Consider the following 26,707-nt stretch of genomic DNA (forward strand, 5'->3'; position numbering starts at 1 on the left):
TTCTTCTTCTCTTTCTTGGGTTTCAAGAATCTAGGGTTTTTGGAAGATGAACTAGTGTTAATTTGATGTTAGATTGATGAAGTAATGATGGGAATTGATCAAGAACTTACCTCATATGTTTTGGGGAAACCCTAGGATTGTTTCCTCTCAAAAGGTCATCCAAAACGAAGTGGGAATGAATATAACGAAGTTAGGCTTTTATAAAATTCGGGAAAAATCGCTTCAGGCATAAAATGGCCTGGTGTGTCGCCCAGGGCGGCGCACAAGTATATCCATTTCGACGACGTCAAAATTTTGAGTTTGCTGGAAATTTGGCTTGGGGCGCCGCGCACGCCTAATTTGCGCACTGCACAGATGATGCTCAGTAAAATAGGCATAACTCCTAGCATAGAGATCTGTTGGAGCTGCGCAACCTACCGTTGGAAAGGTATTTTAAAGGTCTACAACTTTCATTAATGAAGTTTTCCCAAGTTCCCAATGAAAATATACGAAAACTGGCCATAAGTGAAGACTGTCTCAGACTTAGACGAATTTAGAAGACCTTAAGAACTTCACTTTTTGGTTTGACTTCAAAACGACTGTTTATCACCCGAATTCATCCCGAATGGATTCATATAGCTAAAATATCATCTTATTACTAGTTTTACACTTTCACACCTAACCCGAATTTACGGGATGTTACAGAAGTAGACACGTAGCACATGAGCTGCTTCTTGGTTCTTCTATATAGTAGAAATTTTGTATACAAATTGATATTATTTCCATAATTTTTTTAATTAATGTTAAAGTAATACTATTTCGGAAAACATAGACTGCTAAGAAATTATTGCTACTTTGAAGTCAACTTTGATAATATCACTTCTAATTTATTCGTGTTTCTTGGGTATCAAATATTTAAGGTATATTTTCCCCAAATAAACATACATTTGAGATAAAGAATTCTATTTATTAAGAAAAATATTGTTTCATATGGTAATATTTTCTGAAAGAATTTGGGAATAAAAACAAATATTGCTTTCTTCAAACTTTCTAATATTTTTTGTAGATAGAATGAAATGATTACAATGTTGAACTTGAACCTTTTTAATAACATTATTTGCTATTAACAGACAAGAACAATGAGAAGAAACACATTTTAACGTTTTCTTCTTTGTTAGTACTATTTCTTTGTTAGTACTATTGATTAAACTCTTTTGGAAAGTACTTCAAGAACATTTTTATAAGTCAAAAAAAGTTGAAGAATTTCATCCTCCATCATTTATTTGAATTTCATCCTTCATCAAATTTATTTCCCAAACGTTTTTTATTGCATTAGATTTTGATGTTTTGTTTTACTATTGTGTGTATTTATAAGTTAGATTAGTTTCTTCTTAATTATTTAATAAAAATATTTTATAAAAGAGGCACATATGAACGTTGGATTTAGTTCATAAAGCCAGTGAAATTAATTACTAAAATGATAAAGCTTTATTTGGATTTTTAAGAAAACACGCCACAATATATTACTTCCTCCGTCACAATTTATATGATGGTGTTTGACTCGAATGGAGTTTAAGAAATAAAACAAATACTTTAGCTATAAAAATTTCTGTGATTGTAAATCATTTCATTAAGGATGAAATGGAAAGTTTGAAATTGAATCGTTTCGAAATATAGAAAGATGTCAGTTTTTTTTTAATTAACTAAAAAAAAAAGTGTCACATAAATTGGAACGAAAAGAGAATATAAAATACCCAACTAAATATAAATAGTGTATATTCATGTCATTGACTATCGAAGTATTAAAAAGTTTATAGATGAAATGAAGAAGTGAAATTACGTGAGCATAAAGAAAAGAGTGAAAAGTAAAAGTGTAAAAAGTGACACGTGGTTAGCGGATAATTATTACATGCTATTTGAAATGACATCATTTGCAGTACTGTACATATATAATTGAGCACGGCAAAATGTTGAAGATACAAATGCAAGAGATTGAATGGGAAATGGAGACCACGGAAGAATCAAAGGAATTGCTTTAATGTTGGCTGCAAAATTACAATACTACCCTTGGTCGTCCATCTCTTCACACTTCTATATAATACGCCCTCTGTCTCATAATAAGTGTCACCTTATCCAAAAACACACATATTAAGAAACCAATAATGCAATGTGAATTTTTCCAAATTACCCCTATAATAAAAATAAATTATTTTCACTTATTGATTAGAGCATGCACAAGAAGTAAATCTTTTGACATTGGGAATCCAACAATACCAAGTTACTTTATTGTCTAATAGAATTGGAAAAAAACTAGTAAATTTATGTCTTGGTTTTCTAAGGTGACACTTATTATGGGACAAAAAATTTGGCTAAGGTGACACTTATTATGGAACGGAAGGAGTAGAAATTACCAAAAGCCCATGATGGAAAGACTAATGGAAGTTGGGTCAATCCATTACAACGTAATACCTACAGTCCAAATCTCCAGCTCATGTAAATGGTCCAGAAATAAATAACGAAATTCGGTACCATTTTTTTGCGCGGATTGTCCTTCAAAAGCATTGGTCTTTAATTTTTGTCCCTCAAATTGGTGATAGTTAATTTTTGGCCTTCGCTTAATACCCCAAAGTTTTGGGTTTGAATCCCGGCTCAGTAAAAAAAAAATCGCAAGACAGAGATTTGAATTCGCAAGGCAGGGTCAGGCAAAATTTTGAATGCAAAACTCTACCCGCAGGTAGAGTTTTGCATTAAAAAATCTGCCTGAGGCCTAACTTTGGCCCGAATAGCCTAACTTTGCTACAAAACTCTGCCTTGCTATTTTTTTTTTTTTTACTGAGCTGGGATTCGAACTCCAAATCTCATGGTATTAGGTGAAGAGTAAAAATTAAAGACTACCAATTTGAGGACCAAAAATTAAAGACCAGTGCCTTTGAAGGATAATCGTGCAAATGACCCATTCGGTACTTCATGACAATGCGGCCCAGCAAATTGACATAAAACAGCCAAATATTTTATTAATGGCACCTGGTAGCTCGTATTGGCTACTTATCCTAATATAATCGGCAATACGTAGCCACTGTAAAAGTAGCTTAAGAAATTGTCTATTCTTGCTTTTTCTATTAATTTTTCTTCAAGTTTCTTTCTATCTCGCTGTCCAAGATTTATCTCATTATAGGCATTCTATAATTCATTTTTAGGTTGAAATTTTCATGTTTTCTCTTCCTCTTCAGAGATTTGATTGTCGCATTGTATAGGATTTTTTTTTTCCACAAATATTCAGTTATTTTGATGTTTTCTCTGTTGAAATTTTGGTCAAAAGGTAACCTATTTTTGGGCGTGCTCATTGAGACGAAGCAACAATAAAAAAGGTTTTTTTTTTTCCAATTTCTTAGTGATTTTTGGAAATCCGGTTGATAATGGATAAAAGATATGCATAGAGGAAGTGTAGCAATGATTCATATGGATATAAGCTAATACTATACATGGGCATATACATGGTTACACACACATATATATACATGAGGATATACATGGATACATATGTGTTGTCTTTTAGAAATGTAACCGCGATATATGTGGTGTTATATTCACACACCAATATACATGTTGTTTTTCATGTAATCGTCTAAACTCATGAGATCGAATATTTGGTGATTTTCTATTATTTTCTTTTAACGAAACTTTTGTTGTATAAATAGGAGTATGCATGGAGTTGGATCTGAATTTCGGAAGGAAGCTGTTACATCCCGTATTTTTGGACTAGAAAATTTAATCGTCCGACAGGAGCAAATCTACTCGAGCTCGGAGAATTCGATCATATCCAAGGATGAAAATCAAGAGCTCGGTGTATACAAAGAATGAAGTCCTAAAATTATTTAAGACAAAAAAAATGTGACGACGGTGATTGAGAATAATATTTGAAGTATGTGTAAAGAGGCTATGGACTAGAGTTATACCGCATTATTATGATAATAAATATATGAAGTGTGTTAAAAGTGGTTCAAGTTTAAGTAAACCATGATCAAGAAATTAATTATGATGGTTGCTCATTTTACTAGGATGGTGGATATTTATTAATAATGAGATATGGTCCAATTTGGGGTGGCTTAATATCAGCTACGTAGAAATATTTTAGTCACCAATTAAGAGATAATAATTAAGGGGGACAAACCCAAGTAGTGGATTAATGAGGTGGAGGCATATCCTTGTTCCTATATAAAATAAAGGATATAATTCATTTGGATTTTCTTTGAGTGGAAGACAACAAAACGTTTCAGGTAGTACTTCTAGGTCCATTTATTATAAAAAAAAAAAAAAAAAAGTTAGTTTTTGAGAGGAAAGGAAATTTGATCTTTTGCTAAGTGTCCAGCACCATAATTATTTTTTAAAATTAAATGGATAAGTGGGAAAGACCCCTTTCCACTGGGAGACATTGAATAAAGGTAGAAATGACTCATTCTTCATATACATATTTGGTGGCAGTGTTAAAATAGTTTTATGATTTATAATCATTAAGGGTGGGCCCCACATTCCAATAAATAAAAGAAACATAGTTTGTTGAGTTTTCAACTTGCAAAGTCTATTCCTTTAAGCTAGCAGCAAGCATGTTCAACGTAATGGCAATACAATTACTTTTAAACTTATACCTTTACTTTATCAATTCTCGTTCAAGATGAATAAACGTACAACAACTCTTTTAAGGCAGCTCATCTTGAATTTAAGCTATTCATCAAATGGAGTGGAGGCAGCAATGAAACCTATATGTATCAATGCAACTACCACAAAGGGCAGCAAGCAATGTCATTTTCAGATTCTATAATAGCAGTATAGGTATTAGAAGAAGAAACGTAATATTTTTTGTTTGGGGGCAGCAACGTTCTATCAACTCTTATAATCCTTGAATAAACCCCTTAGTAGCAGCTGCTCATGGATGTAGTGCATTTGGAGCTCTTAGTAACTTCATCCTATATAAAGAAAAGTTGTAATTTCCAGCAAGAATTTTAAGAGGTCAAGCTTGCTAGTAAGGCTTTCCTTCCAATTATTGAGGTAAGATTTCATTCCTCCTACATGTTCTTGAGATTGTTTGGTCTTTATACAACTCGATGGATGTTGAATTTTTGAAAGAAGAGCTTAAGTCATGCTAGAACTTGTATTGATCTTATGGCATGTTTTAAAACTTGTGATATTAGATAGTTTTCTTGTACATGGATATTAGATGATGTTGTTGTCGTGTATTGATATGCCTTAAGAATTTGGAAGAAGGAAGTATATAAGTTAGTACACAAAGCATATATTGGGCTATCTTGGTGTATATTCTTTGGTATTGATGTTTGAGTTCAAAAAGGGCTAAAGGAGATTGTAATTGTTGTTGTTGCTTATGATCATGTGGAATAATTTAGAAAGTTGTTGTGGATGGAATTTTTGGAATACAGCTCGTGAATATTGTTGTTGTTGTTGACGACATTGTATATATATATTGTGAGCTGTTTGGGAGTTGGATTGGAGTACGAATTATAGGAGAAGTGCTGCCGGATTTTCGCTAGATTTTTAGATAATAGAAAACCCTAAACGAGGATATATAAACTAAAATATAGGTTCAATAAGAAATGGGTTATAGAATTGTGGACTAGAAAATATAGTTACTAACGATAACGTTACTTTTATAAATAGGCTAAAGGGGCGACGAGGCGAAAAGGATTCATGAATAGTCGCTGACAGGTATGTAAGGCAACCTTCTTTCTTTTGGCATGCCTTAGTTTGTATAGGCTAGATTATAAGCCTTAAGGAAATTCTAAATTCGAAATCCGAGCATCTTACGATCCGTATATGTCCCTTGGCACTCTTATGTATGATTTGATGAAATATGAACCTTTATGTATTTGAAATAATCGCTTTCCGAACTTTGCGCAAAAAGGTTCGCTTTAAGTAACTTCGAAATTTTTGAAGGCCATACCTTTCACATAAATGCTCGGATTGCTCCAATATATTTTTATAAAAGTTTACATTACGTATAACGAGTACATTTTTCATGAGCGGGCCCAACTTGGGTAAATTCCTGTCCGCGGGTCCCGCGACTTTCCTTTATGTAATTCGGGAACTTTTGAAGGAATTTGTTAAGACTATTATTTCGATTTTCAAGTATGATCATTTTACTTATGTTTGAATTTATGATAATGATTTTATGCATATGACTACTCATTTCTCTATTCGTGCACTTTTTTATTCCCTTCGCCGAGTCCCGGGCCGGTTCTGTTATCGTGCGCATTTTGATATACTCCGGAGTTATGTTGTGTTTATGGTTCACCGTGCTACTCGCAAAAGAGGGTCGGGTTCCACTTATATTTGGTGTTATGCTGTGTATGGCGTTATGTTGTGAGGTGATATGTGACGGGGATACGGAGATTTGAAACTTTCTGGTGTTATGCTGTATTATGGCGCCATCGACGGGCGGGCGACCATATTCTTCTGTACCCTATGCATGACTTACATATTTGAAACTAAACATTTTGATATGATTGGATTTGCACTTATGTTCGGCACTTCTGTTTCGTTTATGTCTCAGGTTTGTTTTCTGTATATTCTGCTTTGCATACTCAGTACATATTTCGTACTGACCCCCTTTCTTCGGGGGCTGCGTTTCATGCCCGCAGGTACAGACGCACAGTTTGGTGATCCTTCCGTTTAGGACATCCCCTTCTGCTGTTTGGAGTGCTCTTCTCATTTCAGAGCATACATTTTGGTATATAATTGTTCGCTATGTGTATATGTATTTGTTCAGGGGTACGGCGGGGCCCTGTCCCGCCATATGATTCGTTTGGTCTGTTTAGAGGTCTGTAGACTTATTTGTGGGTGTGTGTGCCTACTTCTGCTCAGTTGTGTTTATATGACTCTATTCGTTATGGCAGCCTTGTCGGCGTGCGTTTGTATATGTGTTTTGGGTCGTTGTGCCATTTGACAGCCTTGTCGACTTTTGATATATTTGACAGCCTTGTCGGCTTTTGATATATTTGACAGCCTTGTCGGCTTTTGACGTATTTGATAGCCTTGCCGGCTCTTCGGTATATGTATATGTATATATTGTGTCTGATACAGTATGATATAGTTTGAGACGGCATATAGCAGGTATAGCCATATATGCTATTTGTATGTGATTCGATATGGATAAGTACGTTTGGGTGCCCAACTAGGGCGCCAGTCACGGCCTACGGGGTTGGGTCGTGACAGAAGCAAGCTTAAATTAGGAGTTGAATATTTTGATTCTCACTATATATGTTTGGTAAAATTTGACTCTTCATTGTCAATTTGTTATTAGGGAAATCTACATGGTGTAGCAAACTAATAGTGGTAATTATATTTAGTAGCTATAGTTTGCATTAATTACTTCTCATAGCTAAAAGTTGTATGTTAATGACACTTATTAGCTATTAAGGTAAAATACATAACTCTCTCTAACGTCTCTCTCTCTCTCTCTCTCTCTCTCTCTCTCTCTCTCTCTCTCTCTCTCTCTCTCTCTCTCTCTCTCTCTCTCTCTCTCTCTAATGTCTAGTTTAGTCTTCCTCTCCATCTTCATGGTTGGAGCAGTCACCACGAATAGCAGCTCCGACAAAACGCCACCATAATGCTCGCTCCTTCGTCGTCTTCGCTGCTCCAGCGCTTGGCGTGTGCTTTTGAGAATTCCGATTAATACACTCTCCTCCACGATCGTCGTCTTCTATGGCCGAAATCCATGGCCAATCAACCGATTTTTTCTCAAATTTGAGTGTATTTTATTTGTTGTATCTCAGATCTAAACGTATTTTATTTCTTGTATCTCAGATCTGAGTGTATTTGAATACAAATGAACTCAATACAAATGAATACACTAAAATACACAGATACAGCGAGAAATCATAATGAATATCGAAATACAGTCGCTGGACCAAGCGACTGTATTTATGAATACAACAAGAAACCATAATGAATACACCGAAATATAGTTGTTGGACCGAGCGATTGTATTCATGAATACAACGAGAAACGAAGGGTGTCGCTACGAGATGTAAATATTGAAAGTGTAGTTATGCAAAAAAAAAAAAAAAAAATGTAGTCATTTGTGTAAGTTGCCCTTGTTATTAAGAGTGAATATACATGTCAATTTCAATAAAATGAGGTATGTCACCACATTGGGCCTCAACATGGTCTAGATTCTTTTTTTTTTTGCACGGATTGTCCTTCTTTTGGGGTGGTCTTTAATTTTTATCCCTCAAATTGCTGATCTTTAATATTTGTCCTTCACTTAGCACCCCGAGATCTTGGGTTCGAACCCAAGTTCAATCAAAAAAATAAATAAATGCAAGGCATAATTTGGGATTCGCAAGGCATAAGTTGGGCAAACTTTTACCCAAAATTAGGCCTTAAGGCAGATGTTTGCAAAATTCCAGCAATTTTTTTTTTTTTTTTGCCTTAAGGCAGAGTTTTGAAACCCAACTTATGCCCTGTGAATCTCAACTTATGCCTTGTGATTTTTTTTTATTATTTTTGACTGAGCGGGTGTTTGAATCCGGAATCAAGAGGCTTTTAGCGAAGGCTAAAAATTAAAGACCACTGATTTGAGGACAAAAAAGGACCACCCCAGCGAAGGACAATCTTGCAAATTGGTATTTAGCCCAATTGTTCTTCCTTTTCCGGACCCGCTTGCTCTGCGGTCTTGTACTTCTTATTTTATTTCATCTAATCAAATACTTTCATCCTTGACTTTAGGTGAAAAAATCCTTGCTCTACAGTTTTTTTTAAAAAAAAAAAAATTAAAACATATAAACCCCTATGATATTTAAATGTTGCACATTATTTCCCATATTGAAATATGAGAAATTAATCTTTTCTAACCAATCAACTGTAGCATGAGAGCTTATTGGCAAACATAAGAAGGATTAACAATTTTCAATAAGGGTGATTAACCTATATATACATAATAAGAAAAGTATCTACAAATTATAACGAAACTTTTCAGTCAATAACATAAGTGAAGCTTGAACACACCCAAAAGGAAAAAACAAACACGAAAAGAATGCCTCTTTCCAAATAAATTGTCAACTTTATAGTAAAGAATGAGAAACGAACAGGAATTATAGTTATTAGTTTTGAAAGATAATTTTTTTTTTTCAAATACGTAATAGTTCTATTATTCTAATTACCTTATTAAGTAATTTGTGCTCAATTTCTATTGGAGAGTTTTAAAAATATTTATTTTTGAAATAAATGCATGAATAACGATTTTAAACAAAAACGTTTATCTATTTTTTTAAATCTCATATTAATTAAATAAATAAAACATTTTTAATTTTAATTTTTTTTTCATAATTAGATTTTAATATATTTAGTTATAGATAATTAGATATACCTCATAGAGGGTGTATGTATAGATTTATAATATAAGGAGTGCAAGTAGAGTATTTTAAAATATTGAGAGTGTATTCGAAATTGAGTCAAAATACAAGAACGTTTAGTGAAATTAACCCATAATTCAAAGAACTTGTCATTATTTTCTTATGACACGACCAACTGATAAAATTTGAGCTAAAGTACTTCAAAGAAAACAAATCACGAACTTAAAAGAGGAAGAAGAAAGAACACAATACAGATTTTTTAATTAACACAATACAGATTTTTTAATTTGTACATCAACGATTTGTTACTGCTGGAACAAAGTTACCACCAAGAAAAGGGCGTTTCTTGAATCATATAAATTCATATTGTTAAATTCTGATTTGCATCATTGCCATTTTTTATTGGGTAATCCTATATTTCCTGTTCTTATCTGTTTAAAAAAATGTTAATTCAAATTTCCCACAAGAAAAAATGTTACTCAGCTCCGTAGTTAATTTTCTTTTTTCTGTTTAAAGATGTTAAATTAGAAAAGTAGCTTGCAAATGAAAGGCAAAACAATTTTACATTTTCTTCTATAAAAGAAATTGTTAAACTTGGAGATTTCTTTTTTGGTAGAACAAAGTTAGTTCAAGTAAAATAAGTTCTGATATGAAAAAGCAAAGTAAATAAGTCGAGTCTCAAGTGTAACCGAAAAATCAAAATAAAAAACACCTCCAACAAAAAAGAGAAAAAAGAAAAAACACGTTTTCCTAATATTTTCCATCGCCTAATACTTTCCTTAAATTAGTAGTCCGCGTGAGTTGGTTTTTTGGAAACATAACATCTATGTAAAGAACCACATTAGTAGAGTTAGAGCATTCTCTTCTCCGGTGATCGAGTTTATTGTTGTTTCATAAGTACCACAAGTATATTTCTTTCTCCTCCAAATATTTTCACAGTGGCACTAGCAAATCATTGTTAAAGGTTTTTCTATTCGTAATAAACATATACTCTAATTACGAATAGTTCTTGTCTTCGATCTACTTCTTGATTGTCTTTGAGGGTTTTGTGTATTGTGCCGCAATTACTTACTTGTCTCATGTCGACTGTGCGTGTTATGGGTGAGCGTTTTCACCCAACTGAAGTGCAATTAATCAACTATCTCAAAAGGTTCTTGAAGGGTGAATCTTTCCCGAGTCAATGCCCTATTCGGCTTGCGGATATCTATGGTGATCAACCTCCATCGGCCATTTTTGGAGAAGAGAAAGTTGGCTACTTTATTTCACCGTTGAAGAAGCAGAAGGAATCAGATGAAAGGTATCGTCCAACTTGTGGCAACGGGACTTGGAGAAGCCAAACTAGTGGCATACATATCGAGAATCGCAAGGGTACTGTTGTTGTGGGCTTTAGAAGAAATTTAAAATGTACTTGCAAAGAAAAAAAGCAAAACTGTAGTACTACTTGGTTGATGAGAGGGTATTTCGTGGAGGATGATTTCTTCAGGACAAACGATATTCCTAAACATTTTGTACTGTGCCGAATCAAGAAAATTATAAAAGAGAAAAAGGTGAAGGATGTTACGGTAACAGAACAAGATGTTGCGGGGAGTTTTCGAAGCTATGTTGTAAGAACTTGATGATGACTACCACACAACACAAGTAACAACAATTTGTCATGCTGAATGTCAAATCATGGACGAGACTCAGAAGGCCAAAGAAAGAGAACATAATAGCAAATTCAATGACTGCTTGGGGGAGATCGATTGGGCTGATGATCTACTCATAAATATTGACGATTTTGGTGACATAATTTGTTGTTAATTCATAATCTTGACTTGAAAATATATGCTAACAGATTGATTAGTCTAGTTCACTTACGGTTTCTTGTCTTCAATTATTTTGCAGATTTAAGTATTCATTTTTATGTATTTTACGTTGTCTTATTGCCTAACTGGAGTGAAAGATACATACATACAACGAATTATATCTTTGCGTTTAGTCTGTGTTGCCTCGAATTACTCTGTTTATATATGCATCAGCGGATTGTTTCCTTTTCCAGCTACTAGCTAGCTACCTCTAACAACAACTAGAACAAGGTTACTGTTGTTTTCCCTTCTAACAAATTTACTGGCTTACTGTTGCTGCTGCATCTGAAGACAGGATCAAACCAAGACTCAAGATTAAAATTTCTTCTAAATTAACAACAGTTAATTAGTACTCCGTAATACTGTGTATAATGCTGACCCTTCGAAATTTAATGCAAGATATTATTGGAATATGCACTTGCACAAAATAAATAATGCAGCAAAGCTTGTTGCTGTCACTAAACACATCAACCTAACATGTACAAACTTTTCATCAGATTGGCACCAGGGACTGTGCACCATTCACAAGACTCAAATTTTGATTCAAAAAATTAAAAAAATGAAAAAGAAAAGGGAGCCAATTTTTGTAGATGGAAACTGGACAGCATGATTCACGCTAACTGACCAATTTTTACATATATCCACAAGAAATTCTATTGACTCTACTACTGCACACAATTTTGCATCGGGCAGCAATTTCCTACAGATTCTTTTGCCTCAGCATAGCGAGGACTTCTCTCTTTAAGATATGATGCTTCTTTTGTTTACGATCCTCCTTACAGAGAACCATCTTAGAACACTAAATAGCATCTTCCATCTCCTTTGAGCTTTATCCAGGGGAACAATTGCACTATTATGAGAAAGAAAGCTGCTGACAGCACACTGTAGATCAGGTGATGGAGCAAAGTTTGGACTGGGAAGGGAATAGTCTGTGCCAAAGAAAGACAGATGATCATCATCACAAAATGGCGGGGGAGTTATAGAATCAGTATCAGCCATCAAGGAGTTGGTGTCTTGCCCTGGGAAATTTAGCGGTTGGTCAAACGTAACATCCATGTTGTCTATACCATGCAAGACATAGTCATCCAAGATGCTGAAACCAGCAATTGAACAGAAGGATGGCATGATATCAGGCGTTGATGCACTTAGTTGCTGATATTCGCTTCTGTTAACCTTCTGGGAAGCTAAAACATTGTCACTGCCATCAGAAGTACCCACCATGGGTGAGTTTGAGGAGAACTGAACAGTGGAGATTTGCATAACCCAATCAATAAGAGAAGACTCATCCTCAAACGAGACTACTTCTTCCCAGTGTCTGAATGCACAAATCACCAAATTACGAGCATCATCCTGAAAAGGAAAACGATTAAAGTCATTGGGCAATCCATAAGGAGCAATGGCAACTATAAATATCTATAATACAAGCTTTATATGTGCAGATAGGGCAATAAAGCAAATATTTTTTCTTTATTATGAAAGATACATGCCTTTTGAGTTTCGGACAAGTTATCAGCAGGAACAAGCTGACAGTCTGGAAGAAGCCCCATCACTTGCCCAACAATGTTAAAAGCCACACCAGTTTTTGGCACAGATTCAGATGGGTAGTACAAGTACATTTTCTTGTCAAGTAAGCACGTTCGAGCATGTTCTACTGTGACTTCCCACATTTTGGTGGACATACCTGTCCCAAGAACCTGCAAGATTTCCGAAGAAAAGGAAATCAAAAATTTGTCATTCTTGTCAAAAACACAAAAGAGCGTCAATATTTTATCTAGATTTAGCCAGTTTCTGAATCACGATGTCAACACATTGTAACGAAACCAAGCCAAATTCAGTTGTAGAACTCCTAACCTAATACAGAGACTGATCCACTAAGTTAAGCAATTAACTTGAAACACACAGAAGGAATTAAAAGGAAGGAGTTAACAAGCATACATCAAGAAAAGCAAAGGTGTCAACAAGCATCAAAGACTCCAGTGAATGAATTAAACAAGTTGCTAAAGAATAACAAACTTTAGGAAATGTGCCCATCATTATCAGTCTAATTGTTAATATTCAACAAGGAAGAAAGTAGCTTCATCATTTTAAGCAACATGTATGTTAAACCCATTTATTTATGTAAGACAAATGCAGTAGCACTCACATTTCGAAGCCTTGTCGGATCTAGATAGAGTAGAGTCAGAAAATCTTTCACTGAGTTGACTCTTTCCTTGCTTAAACGTCTGTGGAAAGCTCCATCTTTGCCAATCTTTTCCAGCCTCCAAACTTCATCTGAAAGAGAAGGGGGGTGGTGCTTCTTGTACACTGCAAATAAAGCAGGAAGTTAGATGGTGTTCTTATTGTATATTGAATTTATGAATTATTCGAAGACTTCTCACCACAATCTCATTCATTGTGGCTTTTGGTACCAACTATAATTAGCTCCGAGACCCAAATTATGCGTAGCTCATTATCAGGTTAATCCTCAAGAAACCGACCAAAGCATTAAGTTCAGTGAAGATGAGTTTTAACTTGGTTTTCGTTTCTAAATATATTACAAATTCATAATACAGTTGGATTAATAGTTCTATCATGAGTGCACCTACCTAATAACAGTTCCAACAGGATATTTAAATCATACAAAAGTGAGTTAGAGATTTTACTCTCCTTACAGACGGAAGAGGAGTCGATACTTTCAGTGTTTACTTCTGTCGTTTTTCCTTCTTTCATTCTGCCTAAGATTTTAGTCAAGATCTTTTGTCTGCCGTCTCTGTGATTCTTCCAGTTGGATTAATAGTTCTATCATAAGTGCACCTACCTAATAACAGTTCCAGCAGGATATTTAAATCATACAAAAATGAGTTAGAGATTTTATTCTCCTTATAGATGGAAGAGGAGTCGATACTTTCAGTGTTTACTTCTGTCATTTTTCCTTCTTTCATTCTGCCTAAGATTTTAGTTAAGATCTTTTGTCTGCCGTCTCTGTGATTCTTCCAGTAGAAAATTAACCGGTGTATAAGACATCAGCTTTCCTATTCTCCGATGGGTGTTGCTTAAAAAATAAGAGACAAAGTAAAAAGCTCACATTAGATCACCTCCAGCCTTAAGACTTTTGTTTTCGCCTTAGGTTTCTGTCTTTAAAACCACTAATTCTAGGTGAATTACATGAGGAGAAAGATCAAAATCTAGTACTTGAGCACTCAGTGGCCAGCTCAGTATCACTTCCATCTTAACGAAAATTAAAGAGTGTAAACCTAACAATCTCCAGAGACAAACTTTAATAACGGGAATTATAACTAACTGAATAAGGATTTTGACAAAATACAGGAGATAATTTTAAATAGGCCAAAGCACAGATGGTTGATGTCGAACAAAGGTAAGAATGAGACATTAATGGTAACATTGAGTACTTCATTTAAGGTACCAAATCCCAAGATGAAGCGTAAAATAAACATATCTCAGACAGATAGGAAATAAAACCTTCATTACGATACCTAGTAAAGTACAACTATTTTACTTCTTTTTCACTCATATAAATGTATTGCTTCTTTCATGTGTGTCAATATTTCAGCATTATCTGCATGTATATTCTACGTCATTCTCCGTAAATATGTTCCTTTTGTATGGAGTTATACACGTAACATTAGCATCTACTCCCCGGTCCAAATTTATATGTGATCTATTTTCTATTTGAGGCAACCCAAGACGTTAAACACACTTTCTATAAATATTCCTACCAGACTCTTCCCTTCAAGCAATTAGAATAATTTAAATCCTAAACAATGATGGGAAGTTTCACCAATTACACTACACAATTTTGCTTCTATACAGATTATAGGAATGTGAACAATCACTTTCAATCATGTTTTGGGCCAACATCATACCTCCAAATTGCTGTTATATTCTAGTGGCTGCTTTTGATAACTTAAGTTATGGCGAATAAAAGATGCTTATTCTTATTGTCTGTCCCTTAAAACCAATTTTCAGCAAATTACTCAGTATCCAACGTGAGATTACAAAATATTGAGCAATCTGTTCCACACCATTAGACTTGATTATTCAGAAAATCGATTGCTTTGAGTTAAGGACTCATCTATAATGGAATATAATGTTAAGAGTTCACACCTTCTGAAAAGAAAAATGTAATCATTTAATACATCTAACAGCATTTAAGAATGAAAAGAGATTAAAATGAACTCACACTCTCCGCGGTGATCCCTGACAATGAAGGATTCTGTCTTCGCCTCTCGTACATTGATCCCTTCAAAGCTATCAACAAGCCTAGCACCCAGCCTGAATTTACGACTTCTTGTCCAGCTCGAGTTATCAGTAAATGAAATATCACTCACCCAGCCAATACCGTCCTTAAGAAACAAAAATGCATCCCCAGTAAGGAGAGGTTTCTTTCCTTCCCTTTCTCTCACAATGTTGTTCTTAAATTCTTCTGCAGTCCAATTGTCCGCATCATCACCATCAAAATCCCCCTCTAGTACTACAATTTCCACTTTTGAACAGGATTCAGGACCACTAGAGACAACTTGCCCAGTAAGAGCATCAACCAAGGCTACTTTCAAACTAGATTCCTCTCCTTCTATACGAGTTCCAGTAAATACTGGGGGAGAGATGACATCTAAAAACTTCAGCTTCAAGCTTCTAAGTTCACAAGCATATACATCTTTCCCACAATTCCTAAAGAGGTGCAAATACGAAAAAATTGCAAGACTAAGTCATAATAGGAAAGCATGAAGCGCATGTAGCATTTGAATGATGCAGTCAAGTTGCATACCGTTTCATGGTGGTCATGTACTTCCTGAGAGCCAATTCCACTTCCTCTTTTACCTGTAAACTCAAGTTAAAACGTATTGATCTCCAGATGAGCTTAACTAATCAAGGAAGGAAAGCCACAAAATAGATCATAAAATAAAGAACTAATTAATGGTTCGCGCTTCATCCCAATTAGACGTCCTTGCTGGAGTGAATGCATAGGAACCATTATCTAAGAACTAAATTTGCAACCTGGACATTTCTTTTGAAATCAAGAACGTGTATTAAGAGCCCGTTTGGATTGGCTTATAAGTTGCTTATAAGCTGTTTTCAGCTTTTTTGAATGTTTGGCTGGCCAGCTTAAAGTCATTCTGTGCTTAAAATAAGCTCAAAAAAATAATTAGGCCCATTTGACTTAGCTTATCTAAAGCAGCTTATAAGCTGAAAACAGCTTATAAGCCAAAAAAAATAAGTTGGGGCTTCAGCTTATAGGCATAAGCCCATCCAAACAGGCTCTAAGTACTCCTATTAGGTAAGCAGTAGCATATGATGTATTCATACTAAAAAAAAATCTGAGATCATAGCATAATTTCTTTCAATCACTAAAATTTTCCTAAAAACTCACTTCATTGAAACATGCTTATCAATCTCTAACTTTTTAACTTAAACTTTTTAAACAAAGAATTAAACACATGCACCATATAGGTGCTTAAAGTTGATGACCCTCGGTAATTAATAGTAACAAGAAATTAGAACAAGGATAAAAACTAAGTAGGACAACGCACGCCTTGTCATCACTATATGGTACTAACCGTATTTCGTTATAACCTTGTATAATAGGAATCAAGACTAGGAAAAGTGGAAAGTGAACATCACCAATTTAAAAGATGTGCCATCTTTAACAGCAAGTGTCAGATTCCCAATTTTCTTTTGAAAAAGTATATGTTCCTTGTTAGTTTCAAAATTCGAACGCATAAGGCTTTATTTTGGGTCACAGCAATAAGACCAAACTTAAATATGACAATTTTTGAATTGCACAAGAAAAGTTCATACAGAAATTAGCAATATCACTCTAAAAAAAAATGAACATAAACTTACCACTCGACGAATCAGTGGCTCCAAAACAGGCTCCATAAAATGTTGCACTCTATGCATATTCATTACTTTCATAATTACACTACATAAAATAACAAAAGTAGAGTCAGTACTAATAAAGAATTGTAGCAGGCCTGCCTATACTGAGTGCATTTATACAACAGTACCATCAGGTGGTACACCGCATTTAGTAAAATTATCAGCAAAGTCACATACGTACACTGAACATAAAAAAGAGAAAGCAACCTTACACCCACTTTTTCTTCTTGATGACTCAATTCAAACCCCTACAACATTGATAATAACGCCACCTTGTAACGCTAACAACAAACCAATGGGCTTAAAGAACAAAACTCTTCCCCCCACAAATGACTAAAAAGTAAAACCATTACCCATTTTAGGATGTTCCAAATGAAAAACTAAAATAAAAAATATTTAGTTTCATAAATCTTTTTTTTTTTTTAAAGTTAAAAAGAAAAAAAAAATACCTTCTAAGAGAAGGCACACTACGGCGACGTTTATCTTCGGAAGAACCGCCATCGTGTCTAGGCTTGAGGTCTTCTTGTGATTGACGCTTCATCGAAAAGTTGATGCTACGTGGCGGTGGAACCGAAAGGGAAGAGGAAGATGATAAACATGGAGTAGTGATATTAACATGCGTGAATTAAAATACTAGCCCAAGTTCACGACACCCTCTATATATATATAAAAGGAGAGAGGGGTAAAGTTAGTATGATATAATAAAGATAAAAACAGTAGGAGTAATAAAGGGAAATAAATGAGTAGAGTCCAAAAAAAAACGGAGTGATCCTACTTGGTTTTATCAGTATGCTAAAGTTTTGGCAGGGAGTGACAGATTGTGCGGATACATACCGATTCTAGCACTGTTTGATATGTTGTTTCTTTGTGGGGATTGAGCGTGCCTATAAACAGAATAGACGAAAGAAGGCTGTGGAACGGAACTGAAAGGATCAAAATGTTGGGCTCCGGCCTGGAGGAGTAAAGCGGAGGGAAGGTTGTTTTGGGTGGGAGTGGGCCCATTAGAAAACGCGTGGCCCCACACTTTCGACTTTAGAAGCCTTGACGTTATCTGTCGCTATCCATAAACATATGGGCTACGTTTGAAATAGTGGGCGACGAGAATCATTTACGCTACTGCCTTCCAAAGGCACGGTTCTTTAATTTTTCCCCTAATGCTTCCGGATTCTGAGTTCAAACTTCCGCTCAATCAAAAAAATATTTACAGGGCAGAGATTTATAACAAAATTAGGTTTATTCGGACAGAGATAAACTTTTACACAAAATTAGGCCTATTAAAGCAGAAATGCCTTGCGAATATTTTTAATATTTGAATGAGCGGAGGTTCAAACCCGAAAATCATGAGTTTTAGGCCAAGAATAAAAATTAAAGATCAAATCTGAGGGGGGGGGGGGGGGGGGGGGGAATTAAGGATCAGTGCCTTTGAAGGGTATTCCGCACAAAAAATCCACCTCAATATCCCGTTTCAACAATCAATTTTTTGCGCAGATTGTCCTTCAAAGGCACTGGTCTTTAATTTTGCCCCTCAAATTGTTGTCTTTAATTTTTTCCCTTCGTTTAAAAAAGTGACCGAAAATATCCAAAGATTTTGGGTTTGAACTCCCGTTCAATAAAAAAAAAATTCGCAAGGCAAGACTTTGCTATCCGACAGACTTTTATTTATGCCTTAAGACAAACTCTGCCGCATAAGGCAGACTTTTCGAGAAGCCTTGTCTTGCAATTTTTTATTTTATTTTTGTAACTAAGCCGGCATTCAAACCCAGAACCTCAAGATATGTTAGACAAAGGTCAAAAATTAAAGACCGCCCCAAAAGAAGGGAAATCGTGCAAATTAAGTAATGACTCGATAATGTAATTGTGTCATTCGCACAAATGTCCCTATTTCGGGCTATTCTTTACTTTTTGCATTTCAAATTTGTGATCTTTTTGTGCACTTTTCGCGTGGCATAATTTTAAATTTTGTTCGGTATAATTTAGATTATATCACATAAATTACGTCAAACACAGCAAAAACAGAATTTATGCCAAGCGAATTTCTACATAAATTATGCCAAGCGAAGCAAAAGTTTAGTTTCGAAGATAAATCTTACAAAACTTATGTCGAACTAAGCAGATCTGGATATTTTTATTAAATGAGTAACAAGGACAAAAATTAAAGACCATAAATATGAGGGACAATTAAACACCAATGCGTTTGAAGGACAATCTGTGCAAAAATTTGTAATATAATAGTATGGTCACTATAATTTTGTATAATGTTATACCTCGTGGTAATGTGAAGGTCGTACTAAATATTTGTTCATTGTCTAGTTGGGGTTGTTTTGCATACATGACAAAATATAGCTTGACACTTGGCATGAGGAGAAAGGAACATGTGGCGTTTGAAGGTGAAACGCAGCTTAGTATTCCGGTTAAACCCAGAGAAAACCTACCAAGCAATTGTCTTGGGTCATTAATGAAAGATTAACGTTGTGTGACCGGTCCGGGCTACCGGTTGGATCAACTGGCCGGAGTCAGAACCATGACAGACCTAGAAGGAATGCTAATCACGATTTCAGATTTAGGAAAGAAAAATATCAACACGTATGGTCAACAGAAAAGATCCCGTTCAAGACCAGAACGAAACCGAAATAGTCAATATGAGAGGACAAATTCTGATAAAAAAGATCAATTCTAGTCAAAATAGACGGAGATTGCAGCCCAAATCTGCAACCGTGGATTCAGTTACAAACAATATTGAAAATTCGAGGTTATCGAAGTAAAATTTCAATGTTGATTTAGTAGAGTTGGTCGCAGCAATAAGCAAGATTGATGGTGCGAAGCGGCCCAGACCAATAAGATCAGATCCCAGTCAAACGGATATGAGCTAATTTTGCGATTATCATGGAACCCATGGTCATCGGACTACTGACTGCAGGCTCCTCAGGATGAGGTTGCACGGTTGTTAAAAGACTGCCACTTAAGAAAATTCTTAAGCGACAGGGCCAAAGATAGCTACGAAAAGAATAGGGATTTGGTCAAGCAGGAGCTTCAGACTGAACTGCATCATGTTATCAACATGATAATTGACGAGCCCGAGAAATTCAAGGAAATACCTCCGAATAGAGATGATGAGGTGACAGGAGTTCGTGGAACTCTTGATCATAAGCGAAAGAAAGCTTTGTCGGTGGGAAACAAAAGTGAGGAAGAAATCCCATCCCGACCCAATAATCTGGTGATTTCTGCTTTGATTAATAATTGCATAGTTTCCAGAGTTGCAGTTGTTCCGAGAAATGCAGTGAACATTATTCAGTGGGAACTCATGGAACAGTTAGCAATGATGAGGAAATAGAACTACCTGGAGAAATTGAGAAAGGAGTTGTAGAATTGTTAGTTGTCACCGGAGGCGGAGAAAGGAATACAAAGTTTCAAGTAGTAAATGGTGGCATAGATTTCAAGGTTATCTTCAATCTAGTAAATAGTGGGATAGATTTCAAGGTTATCTTGGGGAGACTGTAGATTCAAGATATAAACGCCGTGATCACAGCTCCATTCAGACAATTAGAATTTCAAACTCTGGAGGGAGCAGAATTTGTCCCGGCGAAAATTTTCGACGAATGAAATGTCCAGTAGTAACATAGGCAAGGCGGGTTGCAAAAACAAAAAAAAAAAAGAAATTACTTACTGTGAAAATGGAAGAATAAGCAAAAGGAATGAGCAAATGAGCGTTTTCACAGGGAAGAAATTCGTACCAAATGGTCCCAAGTCAAGATCATTTGATGTAAGTTTTGATTTTTTGAATATTTTTTTTAGAAATTTTCAACACTTATTGTTGGAACAAAAGGAAAAGCGGATCCCAGCAAGAAATAAGTTCGGAAGCAAGGGAAGATTGTAAAGTTATCTGGAGGACTTAGAAAGCACGTGCTGCACTCTTTTTCCCTTCGTCCGATTTTTATCCCTGAAAACAAAGAAATAATTTTCCGGCATGATTTTTAATGAGGCAGCAACAAACGTGCTACCTTGAATAAATTGGATTGAAGGCAGCAGGAAATCAGGATTGATTCAAAAAGACTTTCAAGAAAAGGAATCAAGGCGAGATACTAGGGACTGACGAAGGAAATGTCATAAGAAGTCAAAGCTTTTAAATCAAAAGACTAATGCAGTTTTCTTAGGTAATTGTTTGCCATGCTCTAAGCCGGCCAGTCAAAAAGTTGTACAAATTTGATAGATTTATTTCCTAAAACGTTTGGTGTTACTATAAAAGAGAAATGTATCAGTCAAATAGACTTTTTTTCTCTCTAAATAAGATTGTCATTGAGAGTTATACATACTCAAATTATACACAAATTATAAGTTTGCACTTAAGCAAATTATGCCCGAATGAATTAGAGACGGCTAATTCATCAGCATAATTATAAGGCCTTCATGAAAAGAAAATTGAGTCCGAAGTATCATTCCCGACTAATAAATCAAATTCTGAGGTATTTAAAACTGAGATAATCAAATTTAGAGGTATTTAAACCCGAGATAATAAAATTCAGAGATATTTAAACCTGAGAAAATTAAATTTGAGGGTATTTAAACCCGAGATAATCAAATTCGGAGGTATCTAAACCCGATATAATCAAATTCGAAGGTATTTTAGCCCAGGAAAATTAAGTAGAGTAATATTTAAACCTGAGAAAATTATTATCCATGTGGAGGTATTTAGCCCGGATGATAATAAGATAAGCCGGGTAAGAAAAAATAAAAGAAGAAATGAAACAAACGCGAAAATTATGTGCCCAAGTGCAGTAAAAGTGTGCATGAATCGCATATACGCCGCTTCGAAGTAAGCATGGAAGCTTTTGCTTGATTATTCTCGTATCTTTATTTTGTCTTATATTAGAATAAAAGTTAAGGAGTTAAGTTGACTTCAGGAGCAATGCATCCGGGTAAGTCTTGATTATTCTCGTATCTTTATTTTGTCATACATTAGAATAAGAAATAGTTGCTAGAATTGTAAAAAGAATTGCAACAATAAAGTAGAGTGCAGAGTCATGTTTATTGAATTAGAAGTTAGGAATACATGTTGGGAAATTAAAAAGGTACGACAAAAAGCCTAAGGTAAACACAAAAACTGAAAGGGTTATAATGTTTCAGCAAGTTACTAGTCTTCAACTAATCTTCACTCAAAGCATCTACTGTTCTCATCAAAATTGCAGTAAAAACTCTTCCTATTATAAAAACTCTTTCTATATGGTTACGATAGAGTTAGTCTATGAGCTTCCTCTTCAAACCCCTCTGGAACCCACTGCGAGGATGAGCAGGGAATAACTTGACAAGTCCATTAGTAGACATGTCAAGAAGAGCATCAAGAAGCTAAACTTCTTAAACGTTCTCTTCTTTAGTTGCTGCCCAGCAACCTCGCCTTCATATTCGTTGAGGTAAAAAGCCTGAGGAATAGAAGTAGCTACGGTGAATAAATGAAAGAGGAGGGATATGATTATGCAAGGTCCAAAAATTAAAAGTGGACGCTGAAACAAAATATTATTAAAAAGAAATAGAAATGTGCTCGTAGTTCGTAAAAATCGACCTAAGCATGTTACGGACCCGCGGAAAGGTCCAGTCCCATGATCTACTTGGCTCACAAACAAAACTTGGAGAAATTCCATTAAAAAGTTGACAATTGTTTGAAATAATAAAAAAAAAGGAAATAACAATTTGATTATAAAAAATTTAGAGCAAGTACGAGGGCTAAGTGTCCGAAGCAGCTCCAGGTGGTGACCCAGAGTCTTCACTTCCCGGTCCATCCACTTCAGGATCTTGGATATCCTCGAGAGCCATCTCGGTAGCCTCCAAGTCAATTTATGCTTCAAGCAACGACGTAGAAAGGTCAAAATCAGGAGCGCTTGCCTCTTCGAGTGTATTCTTCAGAGTTTTTAGAATGGCCAAATCACGACGAAGCCGTAATTTTTTGCATGGGGCTCGAAGGCGATCTCGGGAAACCTCAACACTGAAAAGCTAGTCCAGAATGACGTTCAAATCCTCCTCAAACCTAGCAGCTTTATTCTAAAGACCTACATACGAGAAATTCAAAATCTAAAGAGAATTCTCTCTGTCCCTTAGTGAATTAGCTGCATCTTCCAAGCTCATTCTCAGGGAGGCCTGGAGAGAATCAGAATCTCAAATTTCAGCCTGCAGCTTCTCAACTTCATTCCTTAGACAATCGTTATCTTCTTGGAGCTTGACCTCGCCATGGAAGGGAGCAATTGATCGTACAAGTTCGGCAGTGGAGGTGGCAGCCACATGACCCTGATAAAGAAAAAATAAGAAGGTCAACCAGGAACACTGGGGACTTGCGAGTGAATTTACAAAGAAAGTAGAATAAGTACCTGAAGGAATAGATTGGCTAGGTGAGCCAGTGAAGATTCCAAACTGACAACTGAAGGTTTTGGACATGGAGATGAGCCCGAAGTACCAACTTCAACTGGTGGAATTAAGATCCTCTGCGATGGTTTGCAAACTGGAGCAGCAGGGCTCTCTGGACACAATTCAGCCAGAGAAACATTGGGCTGTCCCGATGCTTTGCCGGAACCATCAAGCAAATGGTCCCGGGAACTGCCAACTTGAGGTTGCTCATCATCATCATCATCAATAAAGACCACCCCGATTTGAGTATTCTGTTGTGCTTTGTACCACACTTTCATGAGCCGGCGTCGGGTCCGTGCTCTAAATCCAATTCCTACCAGGGAGGTTGATGCGTCCTTTGGCTTATGCTTTAGGATGGAAGAAGCAGCATTGACAATGTTCGATATGGAGGTTTTTCAAGTGGGGACTATCTGGGAAGTAGTCTGTCTCACATGAAGGCCTGCAAGGAGAGGATGAATTTAAAAAGAAAAAAGAAAGAAGAGGTGTAAAATTGTACACTATTAATGAAATTGAGCTTCATTTACCGTGACTTTTTCCGCCCACCAATAGGAGGTCATGCTTCTCTAAGATTGAGTCATGTTGGGAGTAGCACGTAGCCGTGCAACAGCCTATTCAAAAAATTTGACTAAAAGTTCAGGCTCAACAAGAACAACGAAAAATTACCATAGATATGAAGAAATGATTAACAGTGAGAAGCGTTGTTAGAAAAAGAGAAGAAGGGGGAATTATAGTATAGGGCTTACGAGTGTTATTCCATGCCTCCGAAAATGGCTCGGGTGCGGAACGGTGAAGGTGACAGGTCCGGATCATCATTAATCTATGAAGCCATCCCTGATCAAAATCATCCTCTGGATTGACCAAGTAGCGTCTTCCACGAAGATATAGATGAACCAACCCTCCTTGGAATACTCGAGGAGCATATAAGTGCATCAAGTAGTCTACGGAGAACGCAACACTGTCCGGGTCCGCTAGAATTTAAATACAGTAGATCAGGCGCCAAGTTTGAGGAGCAACTTGACCGATACAAACCCAATATTAGCGGCAAAAGTAATTTGGGGAATTAGGAGGTTGAAACCTATCACAAAAGGATAGGTGTAAACCATGGAGAAACCTTCGAAGTGTTGGTTCATCCTAGCTTCAAAATTAACAACAGAAATTTCATCTTGAGGAGTGAAGCTGCAATCCGCTCAAACTTTAGGAATTGTAGCTATTATGAAGGATTCGATTTCTTCGACAGATTGATAGTGGTCGATGGCGCTAAAATCTTCATAACAGTTAAATCCATTAGGGAGGATATCAATGACAAATGAATTAACATCAACTTCTTGGCTTGTTGGTGAGTTGGGGCTTTCCTAGAATGACGTCCAGGTGATGGAGTGTTATTCTGAGAAGAACAATTAGGGAATGAAGAAGCAGACATAGCTAGAATCTTTGCGAGATACGAAAACATGAAGATAAGGAAGATTTCAAGAGAGGTGTTTCTCGTTTAAGGAATGGAAAGATTTGATTGAATTTTGGCTTGATCTCTTGCCTTATATACACTTAATTGAGGGAGATAAAGCGTTTGATATTCAAAGGGGCACAACTTTCCAGGAACGACAGCTTTATGTCAGTCATCGTGATTGAAAGGTTGCCGGCGCTTCACAGTAAGAGCTTGAATTCAGATTCGACGGTTGCCTTTTTGAATGAACCATCGGAATGATTCATTTTCCCGGCTTTAAGTGGAGATAGGTCCAGTGATGTTTCAAATCTAGTCATCAATGTCGTTTCTCTCTACCGGAGAGTAGGGGGACTATCTGTGCACATGACAAAATGTAGCTTGACACATGGAATGATGAGAAAGGAACATGTGGCAGTTGAAGGTGAAACGCTGCTTAGTTATTTAACTTAACCGAAATGAGAGACCCAGTTAAACCAGGAGCAAACCTACCAAGCAATTGTCTTACGTCATTAATGAAAGATTAACGATGTGTAACCGGTCTAGATTCATAGCAGATGTTACAATTTAGAATTAAAACAACATTTGTTACTCATTATTAGAATTTAATCACGGCTTACGTGCTGATGTATTTGTATTATAAAAGGATCCTAAAGGCTTCTTGAAAAGATCATCAAATAAGAGCTACTTACACACATTCATACTATTCAATCTTTCACAATTAAGCTTATTTTATCATTCTTTTGTACCGGTTTAACATTAATTTAACAAGGCCAAAGCATACAATAGTTCCACCGGAGGAAAACCTACCAAAGGATTCTCTCCAAGGTACAACAAAGCTCAGGCTTATTTAATTCATTATTCCTTATAATTCTTTACTGATTTATTCATTTGATTTCTCTAGTCATTATTAGCATTTTTATTCGCTATTTACAACAAATCAAATCACGTGTTCTTTAGACCACAAACAAATTTAACCGTACTCTTTTTTAGGGTAACATGTTTAACTTTTTCTTTTTCTTGGAAAAAGTACTTAGCTTAAGGACGAATTAGAAGTAGTAAGATACAACTTTTTAGTCATAATGAATTTCATTTAAATTAAGTTGGTACGCATTGTTGTTACTTGTAAAGAGAGACTTTATAAAAGCAGTATCAATAGTGTATTGCTCGTATAATTTGATAGAGTATTGTTAATTGGGTATATAATTTTGTATAATATATACTCCATATCGCAAGAAAGTGAGTGGAGTAGTTATTATTAATTCCAAAAACTGAAAATTTCAAAAAGTAAAAGTCTACAAGATGTATCCTAAAAATATTTCATAGGTGAGTTATGACTTTCACCAAATACAGTTCCCATTTTTAATCCGTCTTTGGAACAGTTCATTGGTTAAACGGTTTTGCATATTAATGAATTTTATGGGTTAGGTATTTTGGGGGATTGGTCAAAATAGGTCGGGTTTAATGTTTTAGATTTTTTTTTTTTTGCTTAAAAGATCAGGTGCCACGTCATTAATTATAGGCCGAATATAACATTTTTAGGTTGAATAATCTTTTGCAATAATTACCGTTCAAGCAATAAACTCTTCTTATAAAGAAAAGAATATCGTTTGGTAATTCTTAAAAAACGTTACGAGTGTTTTTAAGGTATACAATTATTTAATTACCTTAGGTGTAAAAGGTATTTAAAGTTCCGAATCAACATACTTTTATTTTCGGAAGAGAAAGCAAAAAAATAAAGTATTTGAAAAACCGACCAAGGAAGTTTAATCTTTGTTTATTCATCTATGTAGCAATAAGTTTGTTCACTCGTA

General features: G+C 35.6%; 2 protein-coding genes across 4 annotated transcripts; one reads left to right on the forward strand and one right to left on the reverse strand.

The window, feature by feature from the left end:
• The first annotated feature begins 9,788 nt into the window (after nt 1-9,788).
• LOC132634239 (NAC domain-containing protein 6-like) lies at nt 9,789-11,321 on the forward strand. Its single transcript, XM_060350524.1, has one exon. The coding sequence runs from the start codon at nt 10,424-10,426 to the stop codon at nt 10,958-10,960; it is 537 nt and encodes a 178-aa protein (XP_060206507.1). The 5' UTR covers nt 9,789-10,423; the 3' UTR covers nt 10,961-11,321.
• A 248-nt stretch (nt 11,322-11,569) lies between these two features.
• LOC132632748 (calmodulin-binding protein 60 A-like) lies at nt 11,570-18,011 on the reverse strand. Of its 3 annotated transcripts, none has more exons than XM_060348812.1 (7): nt 17,900-18,011; nt 17,030-17,108; nt 15,954-16,006; nt 15,369-15,856; nt 13,332-13,492; nt 12,676-12,882; nt 11,570-12,538 (listed from the first exon to the last, which is right to left on the reverse strand). In XM_060348812.1, exons 2-7 carry the CDS (start codon nt 17,099-17,101, stop codon nt 11,930-11,932), a joined length of 1,590 nt encoding a protein of 529 aa, XP_060204795.1. In that variant the 5' UTR covers nt 17,102-17,108; nt 17,900-18,011; the 3' UTR covers nt 11,570-11,929. The 3 variants fall into 3 exon arrangements, with proteins under 3 accessions (XP_060204795.1, XP_060204793.1, XP_060204796.1); XM_060348810.1 differs by lacking the exon at nt 17,900-18,011 and adding an exon at nt 17,515-17,863; XM_060348813.1 differs by lacking the exon at nt 17,900-18,011 and adding an exon at nt 17,247-17,268.
• Nucleotides 18,012-26,707: the final 8,696 nt, after the last annotated feature.

Source organism: Lycium barbarum, chromosome 3 (genome assembly GCF_019175385.1).
Source record: "Lycium barbarum isolate Lr01 chromosome 3, ASM1917538v2, whole genome shotgun sequence".
Lineage (NCBI taxonomy): Eukaryota > Viridiplantae > Streptophyta > Magnoliopsida > Solanales > Solanaceae > Lycium > Lycium barbarum.

Coding starts and splice junctions, on each gene's coding strand:
- LOC132634239 (XM_060350524.1), top strand. CDS start 10,424: ATGTCGACTGTGCGTGTTATGGGTGAGCGTTTTCACCCAACTGAAGTG.
- LOC132632748 (XM_060348810.1), bottom strand. CDS start 17,606: ATGAAGCGTCAATCACAAGAAGACCTCAAGCCTAGACACGATGGCGGT. Junction 17,109..17,514: donor AGTGTGCCTTCTCTTAGAAG/GTATTTTTTTTT, acceptor TATTTTATGTAG/TGTAATTATGAAAGTAATGA. Junction 16,007..17,029: donor AGCCACTGATTCGTCGAGTG/GTAAGTTTATGT, acceptor TTGAGTTTACAG/GTAAAAGAGGAAGTGGAATT.